The sequence below is a fragment of the Mus musculus genome, chromosome 1, assembly GCF_000001635.26.
Source record: "Mus musculus strain C57BL/6J chromosome 1, GRCm38.p6 C57BL/6J".
NCBI classification, from domain to species: Eukaryota; Metazoa; Chordata; class Mammalia; order Rodentia; family Muridae; genus Mus; species Mus musculus.
This window is the reverse complement of record NC_000067.6, coordinates 180,989,308-181,007,585: the sequence shown is the minus strand read 5'-3', so window position 1 is coordinate 181,007,585 and position 18,278 is coordinate 180,989,308. Positions and strand designations below refer to the sequence as shown.

Below are 18,278 nucleotides of genomic sequence, written 5' to 3'. Positions count from 1 at the left end.
AAGCTCTGGAGGACAACAGCAGGCAGCATCCTCACTGTCCCTCCAAATGTGCTACCATGCTACTCAGATCACAGACACTGCATGGTACATCCATGACTGCTAATGGCACTAGCATGTCACATCCTCCAGGAGACTCATGGTTGGGTCTTCCCTCTGAACCAACTCTTTCAGGAACTGGGCTATCTGGAGTTGACCTCTCCTAAAAGGTCTATGAAAAAGTGAGAGTCCAGGTGAACTTTTCATGACCACCTGAACTGAAGATGGCATCTCCCTGTGAGACTTTCACTGAGGTGAACTGTGTCAGCATTCTTATCTTTACTAGATTCATACAGACCTTTATTCTTTATCCAATGACCTCCAATATCTTTGTAGTTATGCTTTGGAAGAAATGCTGTGGAACTTATAGATGTGTCGATGGGATAAGAAAGGGTGCTAGAACCACCTTTTCTGTAGACTCTGAATGAAGCCAGACCCAAGTCTATCCTGCTCTGAATTGTGGGCATCTCAATGCTTAGTCTAGGGGAAGGGTTATGTGGGCAAAGATATACCCATAGACAGCAGGCACCAGCTCTGACTGGTCAGACTCCAGGCTCTATGTTTTCCAGGTGGCACTACCTACTCATGTTCAGAGAAAGGCATTGCATATTATCCTTCCAGGAGGAGGGAGGAAAGACTCACAGTCTAGGAGGTTCCTTGGGGGCCACAGTACCTGGGCTCGTCAGTGAGTGTTCTGAGGTCCCAGGGCTGGTATGAAAGTTTCAGACTGTAAACACATACTGAGAAAGCAGGCTAGAGAGGGGGCATGCAGCACATGTGAGCAAATGTACATAACAACAGATATATTCTTCAGCCATGAATTGTAATTCTCAAAAGCACGGAGCTATGCATTTCCTGTTTCCAGTTCTTACCTTAAGTAAGTGTTGGGATAGGTTGGTTGGTTGGTGGGCTGCTTGGTTGGCTGGTTGACAGGCTGGTTGGTTGGTTGGTTGATTGGTTCGTTGGTTGGTTGGCTAGTTGGTTGGTTGGTTGACTGGCTGGCTGGCTAGTTGGTTGGCTGGTTGATTTTTAAAGGTCCATGAAGAGTGGATTTGCCTTTACTGTTGATTGGCAAATGCAGCAAACCCAACCTGCAGCAGGACAATGCCAGTGGCTATTTGAGGCTAATCAGAAATAACATTTCTGTGCACCTTTCTTACCTGCTCTTAAGTAATGACTGTTGGTCAGGTGGGGTGAACTGAGGCATTGCAGCCAATCCTGCTTTGTAGTCTGAGACCCAGTGACTCCAAGGCCCATCAACTTACACTTGAGCAAAGTACACCACCATTTTACATAGTGGATAATACTTATATTCTCCTACCTGGATTATTCTAAGAAACAAAGCCTTTACATTACTCTTTAGCTTTGTCACTTTGTGCCCCCACTGTATGCTTGAGTTTTTTGGAGAACAATACTTTCCAAGACACCACATAGATGCAGTGGTAACTGCATCTGAGTGACATAGGGTTACCTGACTTCAGGCTCACCATTGTGATCACTAGGGTGCCCCTATATAATTAATGGATACATAGTATATCCATCATAGATACATTGAACAAAAGAATCATTTACAACCTGGGCAGGATGGAGCCGGGAAGTGGGAGATGCCACTATTTGTGATCACACCTTTGGGGATTTGTTGTCTACTTGGAGTCTTTTGGGGAGGAAGAGACTATGAAGAGGAAAATAAGAACTTTGCAGAGTTGGTTCTTTCCATTCATCATGTCGCTCCCTGAGAGCAAACATAGCCTGTCAGGCTTAGCAGCAAGTACTTTTACTCCCTGAGCCTTCTTGCAGACCAACACACAGTTTTAAACTAGGAATTACTTCTAAAATGTCTGTTTACACTTTCAGGCCACGGTCACCCATGGGTAAACAAAACCTCCTAAGGGTTGGGCTCTGGGGCAAGCTGGCCAAGAGGCATCCTAGTGCCCTTTTGCCTGGATCCTGGTGTTTTGGTTTTTTTCCGATGGAGCTCCAGCACTGAACCCTCAGCACTGATCCTCCGGGTACTGGTGACTGTCACTGTCACTGTGGTTCAGTTTGCTGTCTGAAGTCCAGGTGATAACTGCTCTGTGCACACAGTGGATCAGCTGAGTCATCGGGGCTATGAAATTATATAAAGTCAGGGCTGGTAGGGACTCCACGCAGCCACCCTCACCGGCATGCTGTGACCAGGGAGGAATCACGGAGCCCCCACTTAGCCCTGGTGAACAGCGGAGCATGCTGGAATAATTCTGCCCAGAAAAAGACAAGCAGGCACCTCTGTTCCCAGGGAAAACAGGGGCACTTTGGGCCTCCCTGCTGCAGTCAGGCAGGGGCTGACTGTCAAGTTCCCTGGGCAGACTGGCCAGCTTTCCCACTTGGCTCTTCTTGTAGCTCTCGTGGTAACATCATACAAAATTGGTCTTCTCTCAGTGGCCCTCGGGCGACAGGTGACAGTATTCCATCTTCTCCAAGAAGAGGACTTTATAGTAGGAACAGAGAGTCTCTAGAAATGAAAAACAACAACAACAACAACAACAAAGTCCCTGTTTAAATTCAGGACTCATCCTCAGTCGTTTCTAACTTGTTTTGATTCAAGTTGGTCTCACCACCTGACGGATCAGGGATCTGAAGACAAGGACTGAAGGAGAGACAAAAAGGCTTGGTCTGGGGGCCTGGGAATGGAATGGTGGGATGTACACCATACGTTTACAGATAGACAGACAGACAGACAGACAGACAGACAGACACACACACACACACACACACACACACATACACACACACCAATATCCTCTCACTAGGATGGGCAAGACTTTCTCTCTGGCACCCAGACTCTTGGGAAACATTCTCACAGAGACTCAGAGACATTGAGCCACACAGATGTTACAGCCCAGAGAGGGAGATGGGAAGGAAGTAGAAGATTGTATTCACAGGACATGGCCTTTATGGAGGGCTGTACTGGGATCTCAATGTCCCAGTGACTTTGCCTGATGGTGCCTAGGTTACCTCTCTTGAGATCTGTGGCAGTATTCGATGTGGGTGATAAGGTCTCTGGTCAGAGAGGGGCTGGCCATGGGGGAGGTTATATCTGTGTGGCACCAGTTCCTGATGATGGATGGGTATGGAGGAAGACACAGAGGTGGCTCTGGGACTGACAGTAGGTCGGGGAAGATCAGTATGGTCCCTGCCAGACAGAAGCAGTTTCCACTTGAGATTTGTTCCACATCAGGGTGTAAGTACTCCCACCCCATTATCCACATCTCTGTGGAAGCCCCACAGCTGGCTTTCTGTGTGGCTTGGTATCACTGGAAATGGCATGTAGTGGACCAGTTCTTAGCTTAAATGGGCAGCTTTCCGCAGGAACAAACCTGGGGCCTCTACAAACATTGATGGGCCTGACCATCTGATTTTAGCAGGTGGAGTGTGCACATATGTTTTTCTAACAGGTTTTATCCTGCCTTGAGATTCCACGATCTGCTCTGTCAACCCAGACTAGTCCTGACTATATAGAGTGACCAGTGAAACCTCTCTTCCCTTGCTCCAAGGGTAGTTCATGTTCCTGCCAAGCTGGGCGCTGTCCTAGGAGGATGGAAGCTGAGGAGCCTGGCCACAATGCTGGGCTGGGATCTCTCTGGTATTGGCTTGCAGAGACCTGGTTCTTCTTCCTTCCTCCTGAGAGAAAAGACAAAAGATTCAGACCCATGGGTGTTAACATACAGCTTGGATTTTCTGAAACATAATAGCACATGCCTACAGAAACTGGAGACACAGTTACAGAGGGGCCAGGATAGGTTGAGGACTAGAGAAGCAACATGTTCAGGGTGTAAGGTTTCTCTTTGTTGAGATGACAATATCCTAACATCATCTGTGCCAGCGGTTGCCTGTGTCCATGAGTACACTCCAAACAATTGCATTGTACACTTGAAACGGGCACACGGTAGGGTGTGTATATCCTCTTTCAAAAAAACTATTTAAAATACCCAGAGATGGCAGCCATAGTTGAGGGTCAGCTCCTGAACATTGTCCCATTCTCAGCTGGACTCAGGGTCCCAGGACCTCTGACCTCCCACTTTCCCTGTGCCCCATGAACCCTCCTTCCAGGACCACACATAGAATGTACCCCCTCTTTTCACACATCAGGGTATAGAGAGTGCCTCCTGAGAAGCCTCAGGAACAGAAAGCCCCTCAGAAGCCCCAAACCCCCAAATGCAGCCCCCACCCTGCACTGTTGAAGCCGCCATCTACAGTTCCCAGGGGTTGGGCAATTCTCACTACCTAGTAAAGTTATGATTGGGCTCGTCTCTCTTAACATTATGCAGATGTTTATATTGGATACCATTAGCATTGTTGGCCTAAATAAGAAAATTATTGGCCAGACATGATGCCTAGAAAACCTGAGGCAGGAAGATGGCTGTGGTTCATGGCCAACCTGGATGCCATTGCCAACCTCCATCTCAAACATCATTAAAACTTTTAAAAGAAGGACCAGTGTTTCTCCGAGTATTACTATTGATTTGGGAACAGTGGAGCAAGGCAAACAGAATACACTGAGAAGGGCTGGAGAGATGGCTCCGCCATTTCAGATGAGATTCACAACTAAAAGCATAAGAGAATACACAGGCCATTAAAGTATGCCCTCATTAGAAAAGATGGAAACAAAGGGAGTTGTTTAAAGGCAAAAACAAGGAGTATGGAACTTAGCCATGATATAGACCTTGCCTATAATACTTGAGACCAGGGATTATTTCCCAGTGACCAGAATATTAATAATATTAAACACAGATAAATTTAAAACAAAGATGCAGTAAATTAGTACTTTGAAACAGTAACTTTGGCCACTGTCATTAATAAGGAAAGTGGATTTGGAGTGAGGCAGAAGACACTGGCCAAACAGTTGTTCTTGCAGAAGTGCTATTGTGTGGGCTGTGGCAGCCACTGGGCAAACATAGGGCATGGCAAAGGCTTCTCCAGTGGCTGTCAGTCATGTAGAACAATCCATTGCTCAGAAACGGTCCTTGTGGGTCTGACACAAGAAACTCCATTTTCATTCTGGCTGTATTGACTTTTTTCACAAGGCAAACATGAATAGGTCCGGGAGTGGATCATACAGTAGTTATTTTCTGGTTGGTGTGACAAAATACACCCAAGGAGCTACTTAATGGATGGAGACTTTGCTTGATCTGTTCTTGACTAGTCAATCCTGGCAGGGCAGGCGTGGCCTCTGAGGAGCTGCTGGTGACTGGTCACATTGTATCCACAGTCAGAGAGAGCTGAACACTGAAGCTCAGATCTCTTGGTTCTTTTATTCAGCATGGGGCTCTAGTGCTTGGAGAGGCACCAACCAAATTCAAAGTGGCTCTTCCCACCGCAGATCAGCTCCTCTGGAGGCACTGTCACAGTTATACCTGCAACCTTGTCTCCTGAGGGGCTCTAAGTTCCATCAGGGTGACAGCTGAGATGAACCCTCACATTTGGGAATGAGCTGGGGAAGAGCCTTTCTGATAACTTGCATCCCTAGCAAGCCAGGCACCAGGCCAGGTTGTCCCTCTTGCTGATGTGTCCTCTCATCTCCCAGGAGTCATGTGGCTGGAACTCATCCTGGCTTCTGTGCTGGGCTTTGTCATCTACTGGTTTGTCTCCCGGGACAAGGAGGAGACCTTACCACTTGAAGATGGGTGGTGGGGCCCAGGGTCAAAGCCATCAGCCAAAGAAGATGAGAGCATCCGGCCCTTCAAGGTGGAAACATCAGATGAGGAGATCAAGGTGAGACACCCCTTCCCAGGCAGGGCAGAACCAAAGGGACGGTCCTGCTGTGTTCCCCTGGGACCAGAGTGGGGACATGACTGAGGAAGGAGCTTTGGAAATGGAACATCCTGAGGTTTCCCTGGCCACTCTTCTCCCTGAGGTCATGTGCATTTTGCTCCTAAAAGGACTTCTCTCCTTCCTATCCCCATTTCTCTAGCTACTTCTCCTCCCCCTCACCAGGCCCAGGAAGCTGCTGGTAGAACCATTGTGTGCACCATAGACTGAAGAAAGCTCCCATCCCCCCACCTCCCTGTCTGCCCACTTGATGCTGGTACAGTTTAAGAGACAGAGTGAGCAGGTGTCCCGGGCTGACATGGAAGTCACAGCTACAGAAGGGAGTGGCGCTCAGGGCATGTAGTAGCATGGAGACCACACGGTCAGCCTTAGACAAGCCCTTACTGTGTATTGACCACTCCTGGGCCCATCATGTCCCTATAACAAGTCTGCCCATTGTCACCTGTTGTGGCATCTCTCAAAGGTTGGCCCTGATGCTGAGAATAGTACAGCAGAGGGTCCCAGGTGCTGGAGGGCACAGACTGAGGATTGTAAGTCTCAGGGCCCTGGCCTTTCCACACAGAGCTGGAGTCAGAAAGGATGGGCTGGTGGGTAGGGGATGGGAGAAGGAAGTCTCCTGAGGGAGCCAGTCAGTCACAAGGGATCAGACCTTACATGGCCCATCCTTCCTTTCACCCTGTGATCCTTGGGCAGCTACTGTGTCAGGTGCTCTGTGGAGTGCTGGGAAGTCAGAGACCCTTCCCTCACACAGCCCAGCGTTTAGCATCCACACATGGTAAGGTAATGAAAACATCAAGAGATACAGTGACCCACACGTCAGTGGAGATTAATGTCACTGGGGCACTAACAAAAGGTCACCGAAGTTCCCAGGAGGAAGGGATTGAGAGCAGGGTCTGGACTGAAGCCAAGGGCGAGCAGCTGAGGTTCATGTGCGGGGCATGCTGGGCTCTAGCTGCTGAGGGTGAAGCTGAGCTCTGAGGATCAGCTCTGGATGGAGTCTAAGGTTTCCAAACCTGTTCGGGGGAGGCCAGGGGACATGAAAATCTCTGTGAATAATGACACTGAGCCCCTCCAAGAGGCACCAGGCACGTCCCTCAGCTGGAATGCTGAACTTTGATCTGCATCCAGTGTGTTTGGAGCCTGTGCCCTGGGCAGGCCATTTGTCTGTGTTAGGATCGTTTGATGCTGTACAGCAAGGGCGGGCACGCCATGGCTCAAGGGCAAGTATAGCCTGCCTGTTGTTCATTAACTGCCCCTTAATAGCTTATTTGTCTGTAAAAGGGTGTGGGGGGAAAATAAATACATTAATTAATGCTCCTGCAGGGGTCACCCGTGTCCACGGCCTCTCTGCTCCTGCAGGGGTCACCCGTGTCCACAGTCTCTCTGCTCCTGCAGGGGTCATCTATAGCCGCTCCTTTGTTGCTGGGAGAAAGTGGAACCCTTGCATCTTCTGTACAATCTTGCTATTTACAAAGTTTGCCAATTCTACAACTATAGGTGGTTTGGTGATTTAAGTGAGTGTTGATCACACACCTAAGAAATGAGAAGATGACTGGGGTCGAGCTAAGCGGGAGGACACATCATGTGTGGCATGTGCAAAGCCTTCCATTCTCTCCCTGAATGTCCCCCACCCTACCCCAGCACAAGAGAGATAGATGAAAGGGGAAACCTGAAGCCTGCAGGAGAGACCACCTTGGCCCCTCTAGGATCCAGTGACATGCATGGGTGCCCTGTGTGGCTTCTCCATGGTGACCATCTATAGCTTGGAGGGTTTCCTCTGAGTTGTGCACACAAGCCCTCTCCTGTCTCTGCCACCCACCCTGACTTCTTCACTGCAGGACTTGCACCAGAGGATAGATAGGTTCCGGGCATCCCCACCTTTGGAGGGCAGTCGCTTCCACTATGGCTTCAACTCCAGCTACCTGAAGAAAGTGGTGTCCTTCTGGAGGAATGAGTTTGACTGGAGGAAGCAGGTGGAGATCCTCAACCAATACCCACACTTTAAGACCAAGATTGAAGGTGAGATTCCAGAACACCAGGCAGGATGGGGGAAGCAGGGATGGGTGTGAACTCAGGAGCAGCCTTCCTGCATATGTCAACCGTACTGTGCACCTCAGGGTCAAGTGGTAGATCACTGAGATGTCATGGTTCACCATCTTGCCAGGATGTACCAATGATGCTGAGTCAGTAAGCTGTTAGTCTGTAGCGCTAAACTAAAGAGCAGAGCAGTGGTTGTGCAACCTGAGACCTGCAAACTCCAGTCAGCAGTGTAGAGAGGCCCTTGAGCAGCGTCTATACAGGAAGCCTGGAGGCTGGACATGACCTGCCTAGGCTCAGCCCCGATAGAATTGCAGGTTAGACAGTTCTATAGGGTTCTTAGTGGTCCATCCTATGATAAACTGTCCTGTCCACCATGGCCCTCAACCTCACAGCCCAGCCCCTCACCTGCTGTCACTCAGACTAACCATGAAGACAGGAAGTTAACACTTTAATTCCAGGGAGGGTGACCCCAGGATCATTTTATCTAAACTCATATTTTCCTTAGTAGAACGCAAATTTTTAACTACCCACAGACTCAGAATGAAGCAGAGTATGTTTAATGCTGTTAATTTTTTTAACCCTCTTATTTTTCTTGTGGTAAAATACATGTAACATAACATTCTCCAACCAGTGGCTCAGTGGCAATAGGTGTGACGTTCTGTGGCATTAAGAAGGGTCACTGTTGGGCAGGCTCTAGCTCTAATTTAATAAGAATTAACAATGATAACAGTAACCTTAAATTTCTCTATTCTAAGAATTGCAAGGGTACCCCTGTCAGTGTGTCTCCAACCTAGACGCAAGTCTGCTGACCTTACATGAGCTACCGGGGAGAGCCCGTGAGCATGAGAGCATGGATGTGGATTCGTTTCTAACTTTATAATCAGATGATGTGGCACTAAAATTTGAATTAAAAATAACTTCACTTCAACAAATAACCACTTAAATTAACTTGAATATGGCAGTAAGTTTAGCAACAGAGGAGAACCCTGGGAGATATGTAGTGAGAAAATTTAGGTTCCAAAATAGCACAAACATAGACTTTTAGTTTTGTTAAAAGGGAGTTATGTACTGGAAGTGTTTCTTGAAAATGTGGACTATATTAAAAGAAACCTAAGATCACAGGTCAGGCAGGGTCCTGGGAAAGACCCTGAAAAGTGAAGTCAGATTAAAGCCCAGAACCCAGAATCACACAGCCCTGGATGTGTATTATCAGTGTCACACGCTGTTGAAAAGGGACACAGTGAAGCTGTGTGGTTGTCTGTTGTCCTAGCCCTTGGAAGGCAGAGGCAGGAGGATCACAACTGAGAGTCGAACTAGGACCTGATTATAGGTTTCAAAAAGAAAATATAAATTTTTCAGTGTGACACCATGAGCAAACCTTAAGGATATTGTATTGTCCTGGGTGTCGAGTGTCACTCACAAAGAGCAGACTCATGATGCCACCTATGTGTCTGAAACAGAGAAACATGGAGAAAGAGACTCAGTGGGCTGGGGACATGCTAACCATGTGCAGGATGGTGTGGTGGGGAGATGCTGCCTGTGTATGGGATGCTGTCGTGGGGAGATGCTGACTGTGTGCAGGATCCTGTGGTGGGGAGATGCTGACTGTGTGCAGGATGCTGTCGTGGGGAGATGCTGACTGTGTGCAGGATGCTGTGGTGGGGAGATGCTGACTGTGTGCAGGATGCTGTGGTGGGGAGATGCTGACTGTGTGCAGGATGCTGTGGTGGGGAGATGCTGCCTGTGTGCAGGATGCTGTAGTGGGGAGATGCTGACTGTGTGCAGGATGCTGTAGTGGGGAGATGCTGACTATGTGCAGGGTGCTGTGGTGGGGAGATGCTGACTGTGTGCAGGATGCTGTGGTGGGGAGATGCTGACTGTGTGCAGGATGCTGTGGTGATGGCAGATGACTGAGCTCTAGGGATTGATCTGCTTTTACAGCCATAGTGACAGACAATGCAGGTGAGGGCTGTGGCTCATATGGACCATTTGCCTCGAGTGTGCAGGGCCTTGGATCCAGCTCCAGCACCACAAACTGAATGGAGGAAATTTTTAATGAATAATTTTGAGAAGGTAAAAGGTTTAGTTTGGGGATGGAGCGAAGGCTTGGCAGTTAAGAGCACTTTGTAGGCTTGTAGAGAACCAGGCTTCCTAGCACCAATGTGATGGCCCACACCAGTTCCAGGACACCAGATGCCCTCTTTTGACCTCTGCAAGCGCCATGCATTCCTGTGACATACAGACATACATGCAACAGAACACTCATATGCATACAATAAAATAAATCTTAAAAAGTTTGGTTTTATAATTAGAAAATGGTAACAAATGCTTCAGTCCAAACCTGTGGAAAACTTACACATTTTGTATCTGTTTATAGTAGAAAAATTAAATATATATACCACAAAAACAAAATTAAAGTACTCGGTTATACTTTAATCCTCCTGGAGGATTACTTTGTACAGTTTTGTCATTTATACTTGAGAACTTCAAACCTCTGCCTACAGAATTGCATAAAGTCTTGGCCCTCGGTGCTGTAGCCCATGGTTTACTATGGTGTGAAGTCAATGTGCGCTCTGCAGAAACCACACTTGGGCTTTTCCTGGGCTTCTGACACTCACTTTAGGCACAACTCTCACTCAGCCCCAGTACCACAGAGGAAACAAGCTACTCTGTAGGGAACTGGGGAGCTAAGCTTTCTTGTTTGACAAATTAGGTATGTGAAATGCACTTGTGTGCGTGTGCATGTGCGTGTGTGAGTGTGTGTGTGTGTGTGAGTGTGTGTGTGTGTGTGTGTGTGTTGCTGAGCACTGAACATGGGGCCTCCTGTGTACTAGGCAAGTGATCTGCCAATCTATTGAATCATTGAATAAGTGGGTATTTAAAGCATTTTAACTTCTAACTTTTTCACGTCAGGCAGGTTCATCAGAATGAAAGCTGCACGTGACTGCTGCGTTTATGCACACGGTCAATACAGTCAGCAATTCCAGCATGGCTTCCCCTCGATGAGAAGCTGCTGGCTGCTGGTGGTTGCTGAGGGAGGGGAAATCCTTTTTCTCTGGGGAGGCAGCTGATTCTAGGTTGGCCAGGGCCATGCAGACAGCACTACCTGGACTTAGTGGGTTAGAAAAACAGACAACAAGAACACGGGAGGGGAGTCCTGAGGAGTAGGGTGCTACCAAGATACATATATGTGTATTCTGTGTATGTATATATTAGTGTATTATAGATACTGTGTACTATATATATTATGCACATGTAAAAATTATGCACATGAAGAATAAGTTAAACTACTGCATTTTTACAAGAATACAGCCCCATGTAAGTAAATATACAGTGCCTAGAGCTGTCTGTAAAGCTGAGCTATACCACGGCCATGGCAAGGACATTTAATTTGATGGCTATGAGCTCTTTCCTATGTCAGCTGAGCACGTGGATGATAGTTGCTCCACAGGACTGTCCTGCAGTGGGACCTCCTTCCCTCAGCCTGAATGCTCTGTCCCTCACCCTGACCGTCTCTGTCCCCAGGGCTGGACATCCACTTCATCCACGTGAAACCTCCCCAGCTGCCCTCAGGCCGCACTCCAAAGCCCTTGCTGATGGTGCACGGCTGGCCTGGCTCCTTCTATGAGTTCTACAAGATTATCCCACTGCTGACAGACCCCAAGACCCACGGCCTGAGTGATGAGCACGTGTTTGAAGTCATCTGTCCCTCAATTCCTGGCTATGGCTTCTCAGAGGCATCCAGCAAGAAAGGTACAGGGTCCTGAAGGGACATCCAGACTGTCATCACAGTGCCTGCTAGGGACAGCACCACTCTAAGTCCTATTATGCTGTGTGGCTCACAGGCCCATTGGTGGCTTCAATGTTCTAAGGAAGACATAACCAGGCTCATTGCACTGTGATCTGGGTCTTCTTTAGGGCACCAAAGTTCCGTCTGTCTGGTCCCCTTTGAGCTACTGTCTCCTTAGTCTGGAGAAAGAGAGGTCTGTTGAATTTCATGACTCCCCGTTCAGTGCTCATTGCACTGGTACGTTGTCATGTGATTTTGGAGTTCAGTGAAGCAGGCTCTGGAGGCAAGGATGCTAACACCCCACTTCAAGTCCCTATTTGAGACGCAAGCATGTTTATCTGCAAGTGTTCTTCAGGACACACAGTCCTGGGTCAGGCTGGCCCTGACTCTGCAATGGGGAGAGGGAAAAACAGCAAGCAGCTCAGAGTATTTAAAATGTTGCATCCCTGGGCTAGAGAGATGGCTCAGCAATTAAGAGCACTGACTGGCCAGGCAGTGGTGGCGCATGCCTTTAATCCCAGCACTTTGCAGGCAGAGGCAGGCAGATTTCTGAGTTCAAGGCCAGCCTGGTCTACAGAGTGAGTTCCAGCAGGACAGCCAGGGCTACACAGAGAAACTTTGTCTCCAAAAAAAAAAAAAAAAAAAAAGCACTGACTGCTCTTCCAGAAGTCATGAGTTCAATCCCCAACAACTACACTGTGGCTCACAGCCATCTATGATGGGATCTGATACCCTCTTCTAGTGTGTCTGAAAACAGTGACTCTGGTGTGTTTGAAGACAGTGATGGTGTACTTAGATACATAAAATGAATAAATAAATCTTTAAAAAAAGAAGAAAAAACCTTGCATCCCAAAGACAGCTGAGAAGACAAACTTATTTCCAGCAGACGCTGCTATTGTTTAGCCCAACAGTGGAGTCTCATCCACGGGGAGAAACTCCTCCGCCAGTCTCCCCCTCTCCCCGTTGCTTGCTTTCTCAGGGAGGTGCCTTACTCACCTCTGCAGGCGAATGTACACTTATGGTTTGGTGAGGTTTTGCTATTTTATCTGCTGCTGCTGCTGTACTCAATAAACTCATTCGAAGCCCAAAGTACAGCAACCATAGACCTTTCGGCCAACCGTTTAGAACAGTCTCTCTGCTCCCTTCTCACTCAGGTTTAAATTCGGTGGCCACTGCGAGGATCTTCTACAAGCTGATGTCACGGCTGGGCTTCCAGAAGTTCTACATTCAAGGCGGCGACTGGGGGTCTCTCATCTGCACCAACATAGCCCAGATGGTGCCCAAGTGAGTTTGCATGGCGCAGCCTCACCAGGCTCTGTGGGTGGGTGGAATCCACACAGGACGCGGGACTGTTCACCCCAAGCCCTCTTCAGCAGTCTCTGAGACTTGGGACTTCCTTGGCCAGGTCTCCCAGGCCCAGAGGCTTGCGGACCTGAGACAGAGGAAACAGATCTTCCCCCATTGGGTGGAAAAGGCCGTGTTGACCCTTGGGATAGCTGTGGCAGCTGTCTAAGCAGAGGAAAGAGACTCTAATAAATCATGTGGGACAAGGTCTAGAGCAGCCCTGGCAAGAACACTCTAGAACACTTTCTTCTTCCCCAGCCACAGGTTCAACCCAGTGGATGCCCCAGAGGGAAGGGGCTAAAGGGGGCCGGCTTGTGTTCTTCTGTCCTGCTGCCTCTCCTCTCCTCTCCTCTCCTCTCCTCTCCTCTCCTCTCCTCTCCTCTCCTCTCCTCTCCTCTCCTCTCCTCTCCCTCCTTCTCCCTCTCCTCTCCTGTCCTTCCCAGCAGCTGAGCTCACCTGTGCCTGTTCCTCTGCCTACAGCCACGTGAAAGGTTTGCACTTGAATATGTCTTTCATTTCAAGAAACATTTATTCCCTGACCCCTCTCCTGGGCCAACGTTTTGGGAGATTTCTTGGCTACACAGAGAAGGATCTGGAGCTCTTGTACCCATTCAAGGAAAAGGTTTTCTACAACATCATGAGGGAGAGTGGCTACTTACACATCCAGGCCACCAAGCCGGACACTGTGGGTAAGCACACCGGGGCAGTGGAGCCCAGAGGGAATCTCACTGCCCCTGAGCGCACAGCTTACAGCAAGAAACCCCTGACAAGGAAGCAGAAATCTCTGTTTTCTCTACTGAGAACTGAACCAAGGCATCACACTGTGTGACAAGTGATCTGTCATTTACCACAGCTAGAGTTCCACATATGAGAGACAGAGGCTATGGGAACCCCACAAGTTTTAGGCTAGCCTAGTCTACACAGCGAGTTTCAAGCCATCCTGGGCTACATAGCAAGACACTTTACTAGAGAGGGGTGGTTGTAAAGAAAAAAGAAAAGAAACTAAAAATTGTAGTTTATAAAGAAAATTATAAATGCTCAAACAATAGTTTGTTCAAAGGTATGGAGAATACAAATCATTTTGTAGTTTATACAAGGCTCATTACCACCCAGAGTAACCAAGCCTGATGATACACGGAGGCCTGGTGCCTCAGCAAGGTCTGTAACCCAGCTGCTCTGGAGGCTGCAGCAAGAGGATCAAGAAAGTCAAGGCCTGCCCATGTGCCTTAGACCCTATTTCAGAATAGACAAACGTGTTGGGAGGCAGCTGAGTGGAAGAATCCTTACTTCAAACCTGTTAAGTCCCTAGGTCCAACCCCCAGTCCAGAAGGAAAAATAGCACTGAAAAAAATGTGTTTCTTCTTGATAGGCCAGAATCATTTGAACTCTCCTGGTTTTCTATCTTTGACAGAGCTGTGAAGAAGCTAAAAGGCAGAGCTAGGTGGGACCACCCTAGTACAGTGGTTCTCAGCCTTCCTAATGCTTCAATCCTTTCAAACAGTTCCTCATGTTGTGACTCCCAACCGTAAAGTTATTTCTCTTGTTATTTCATAGCTATAATTTTGTTACTGCTATGAATCGTCATGTAAATATCTGATATGCAGGATATCAGATATGCAACCCCTGTGAAAGGGTCATGGGACCCTAAAGGGATCACAACCCACAGTTTGACAATTGATGCCCTAGAAGATGCAAGGACTGTCAGGTGTCCTCTGGATGTCCCCTGAGTCCACTCAGAGGACACCTGGGAGTCAGTTTGCCCACTGTGGAGCCTCCCACAACGCCCATGGTAGCTCCACGCCCACAGCAAGGACACCTCCTGATCACAATAGCACTTTATAAAGTCAGGCTGTCTTTCCCGTTGCGATGCAGATGTTCGTGCTATGACTGGGAATGTAAAAAATCCAAAATACAGCAGAAAGAAGTCAGTCTCTGGCTCTCCTTCCAGCCACACTCCCCAGAAGAGCTCACCAGCATTGTCCCTTATGCATGTTGTAAACGCAGGTCCACATGTCCCAGACTCAGTCAATGGCCTCTTTGGTCAGTCCCCCTTGCTCCCCTAACTAGGGGTCCTAGAGCACTGTTGCCTCTACTTATCCTCAGGGACTGAAGTCACACAGCGAGGACTCCGTGTTCTTGCTCCTTTGGCTCACCGTGACCCTTGTGAGTGTCTGTACTGCTATCTCTGCCATGATGTTTAAAGCTGGTCATGGTACCTAGGGCCTCAGGAATGCTATGCATATACTGCCCCCTGCTGGTTCAATGACTGGAATTGTATTTTAACTAGTGGGTATATTAAGATTTATTTGTAATTAACTATCAATTTTATACCAAGATACAGCCCATATCTTCTGTGAATCTCATGAGATTGTAGAGAATATTGATCTCCTCTTGCTATATGAGGCTACTCAGGCCAGGGTGCACAGCTAGACCTGCCACCCCTCTGTGGCACCCACATACCTCTCTCCTGGAGTCACATACTCTCTGGGGCCAGGCTTGAACCCCTCCCTTGCTCCTCCCATCCAGGCTGTGCTCTGAATGACTCTCCTGTGGGCCTGGCTGCCTACATCTTAGAGAAGTTCTCCACCTGGACCAAGTCAGAATACCGTGAACTGGAGGATGGAGGCCTGGAGAGGTGAGGCCCCACCTTTTCTGTCAGAACTCATCCCCAGGCTCTGCCTCTCTCGGCCTGACATTCTACCCCTGTCTCCAGACACCCCATAGGGAAGCCAGCAAGCTTCTTCTCTGTTTGGCTTGTGCACCTCCTACTCTATGCCCTCATTAGGAATGGGGAGGTAGACACAAGAAAGGGCCTGTGACTTGTGAAGCACCATAGTTGGGGGTCAGACAAAATATGCGTGCCAGGAAGTCCCCACAGCAGCAAATACCCTTGTGGAAGAATAGCTGAAGCCTGTCACTTGGGCCCTATACATCCATGAGCTCTGTGGAGAGCGATGGGAGGGGACAGAGCTGTGAGATTGCATGGGTGTGAGGGTAACTGCTGTGTCCTCTGACACAGTGCTCTGTCACAGGAGCTTGGCCTGATGCCAAGCTCCTTTTTGGCACTGTCACACTGAGGGGCAGAGACTGCAAGACATCCCAGTGGGGTGTCCACTCGGAGCCTGGGTCCACAAAGGTAGCGCTTGGATAAAATATGGTACTGAAGAGAGAGTTCCATGTGGTCTGCTTGATCCTTGGTAGATATCACAGAACATGTGAGTAGCAGCATCTAAGGATGCTAGGAAGTCTTATTGACTACAGAGAAGAGACAGGAAAGGACAGAGGGACAGACAGACTAAGAGGACAGAGCCCTATAAGTGCCTCACTCCTACAGACCCAAGCAATATACACAGTTACAGGGTGCAGGACTGAGAGAGAATAGGAGTGGAAGTTGGGTTGGGGAAGGCAGCTGGTAGAAAGGGGTAACATGAGACCAGATAGTGCAGTTACCACAGGGAAGAGGCGCTAACATGGCCAAGAAGGCAGATGGAGGTAACTTACCTGCAGATCACAATTCCTGTGGGGCAGAAAAACCTTGAAACTCTAGCCCCAGACACAGTGGACACTGGTGTCTTCTAGACTAAGATGTTCTCATGGCAAGGAAGCTTGGGCTGTGGTAGACTCATGGCCATCAGAACACATGCAATGTTGAAACTTTTGGAGGAGTCAGCAGCCGGGATTGATTGGGTCACCAGGGTTAAGAGGCCACGTGGAGCTACAGCTAGTCACAGTTAAGACTCAGAAGACTGTAGGCCTGAAACACTGATGTCAGCGAGTGTCATGGAGGGGATGAGAGCCCTCTGCAGTGGGCAATCTAAAGCTAAACACAGAGGCTCTTCTACAGCACAGACAGCTACCAGGGAAGGCTGGAGTTGTTCCCTGTGGAAGGCCACACCCCTGAGTGGCAGGTTTAAGTCATTAGTCCTGCCCTGGGCTCCCAGCATGTGAGAGGTAGGCATTGTCTGTTGTGGTGACCCTGAAGAGGGCAGCCCTTTATTCTTGACAGCCATAGCTTTCACTGAGCCTGGGCATCCTGTGTGTTTTCCCAGGAAGTTCTCCCTGGAAGATCTGCTGACTAACATCATGATCTACTGGACGACAGGAACCATTGTCTCCTCCCAGCGCTTCTACAAGGAAAACTTGGGCCAGGGTGTCATGGTCCATAGACATGAGGGGTAAGCCTGGCTGAGCAGGAGGCAGGGCTGGGGCTAGGGGATGGTTACCATCTGTCCTTTAACTCAGAGAAGGCTTGATGGACAGGTGAGAAAGATACCAGACATCCTGAGTATCCACTTCTTCATAATTGTCAGGTACTTTGGGATTCACAGGCCTATGTAGAGACCCTCAGGTGAGAGCAAAGAGATGGTCCAGTAAGGTGGGCATCAGAGGTTGCCCATTTCCTGCTTGGGTGACCCTCCCTGGCAGACAAGGTCCCTAATGAATGAAAATGGCGGTCTATAATGAGAGGGTAGTGGAAGCCCTTGCCATTATGGCTCCATCTGACCTAGCCAAGTCCTCCCCAGGCCCTGGGAGTCCTCTCTGGGAACAGGAGAACACAGCCCCTCACCTCATCTCTCTTCCCCACAGGATGAAGGTCTTTGTGCCCACTGGCTATTCAGCCTTCCCTTCTGAGATCCTGCATGCCCCAGAAAAGTGGGTGAAGGTCAAGTACCCCAAACTCATCTCCTATTCCTACATGGAACGTGGGGGCCACTTTGCTGCCTTCGAAGAGCCCAAGCTTCTGGCCCAGGACATCCGCAAGTTCGTGTCCCTGGCTGAGCTGCAGTGATGACGCTACACACCAACCATGGCTTTAGCAGCAGCCCTGGTTCCTTCCCAGTCATACTTATGGAAGATGTGCCCTTCCAGAGGAATAAGTTTGTTCCCTGACCACACTGGGGGACCCAGACTTCAACCCCACAGAGTCCTCTCTTACCACCCCCATATGCTTCGCCCCACTGCATAGCTGTGTTAAGCTACATGGCTTTAATGATAAATGGGTTTATTTCTAAGAGTGTGTGGGCCAGATACCTTGTGTTTCTTAGATACCCACGTGGATCTCCCATTCCAAGAGAGTTGCTGTGTCCTCTCCATCCCCTGTCTTGGAGAGTCCTGCTGGGCCCTCTGACCTTGGCCCTGCTGACTAGGACAGAGGGACACCTAGGTGCCACCAGCAGTCAAGGCCATGCTGCCTAGGCCGCCTCAGGAGACCCCTGGCAGCTCTTGAGCCACTCACAGTACACAGGGCTCTGGGAACAGA

The 18,278-nt window shown here is 48.9% G+C and overlaps 1 protein-coding gene across 2 annotated transcripts in view; it reads left to right on the top strand.

The window, feature by feature from the left end:
- The window catches only part of Ephx1 (epoxide hydrolase 1, microsomal), a 28,014-nt gene extending 9,984 nt beyond the window's left edge, over positions 1–18,030 (top strand). The window contains exons 2-9 of one of the 2 annotated variants that reach the window (NM_001312918.1): positions 5,600–5,787; positions 7,683–7,863; positions 11,410–11,637; positions 12,829–12,958; positions 13,541–13,707; positions 15,545–15,653; positions 17,068–17,193; positions 17,606–18,030. In NM_001312918.1, coding sequence (NP_001299847.1) covers positions 5,605–5,787; positions 7,683–7,863; positions 11,410–11,637; positions 12,829–12,958; positions 13,541–13,707; positions 15,545–15,653; positions 17,068–17,193; positions 17,606–17,807 — 1,326 coding nt within the window. In that variant the 5' untranslated portion in view covers positions 5,600–5,604 and the 3' untranslated portion in view covers positions 17,808–18,030. Of the gene's footprint in view, positions 1–5,599; positions 5,788–7,682; positions 7,864–11,409; positions 11,638–12,828; positions 12,959–13,498; positions 13,708–15,544; positions 15,654–17,067; positions 17,194–17,605 lie in introns of both variants that reach the window. The other variant, NM_010145.3, reaches the window with a different exon arrangement.
- Positions 18,031–18,278: the final 248 nt, after the last annotated feature.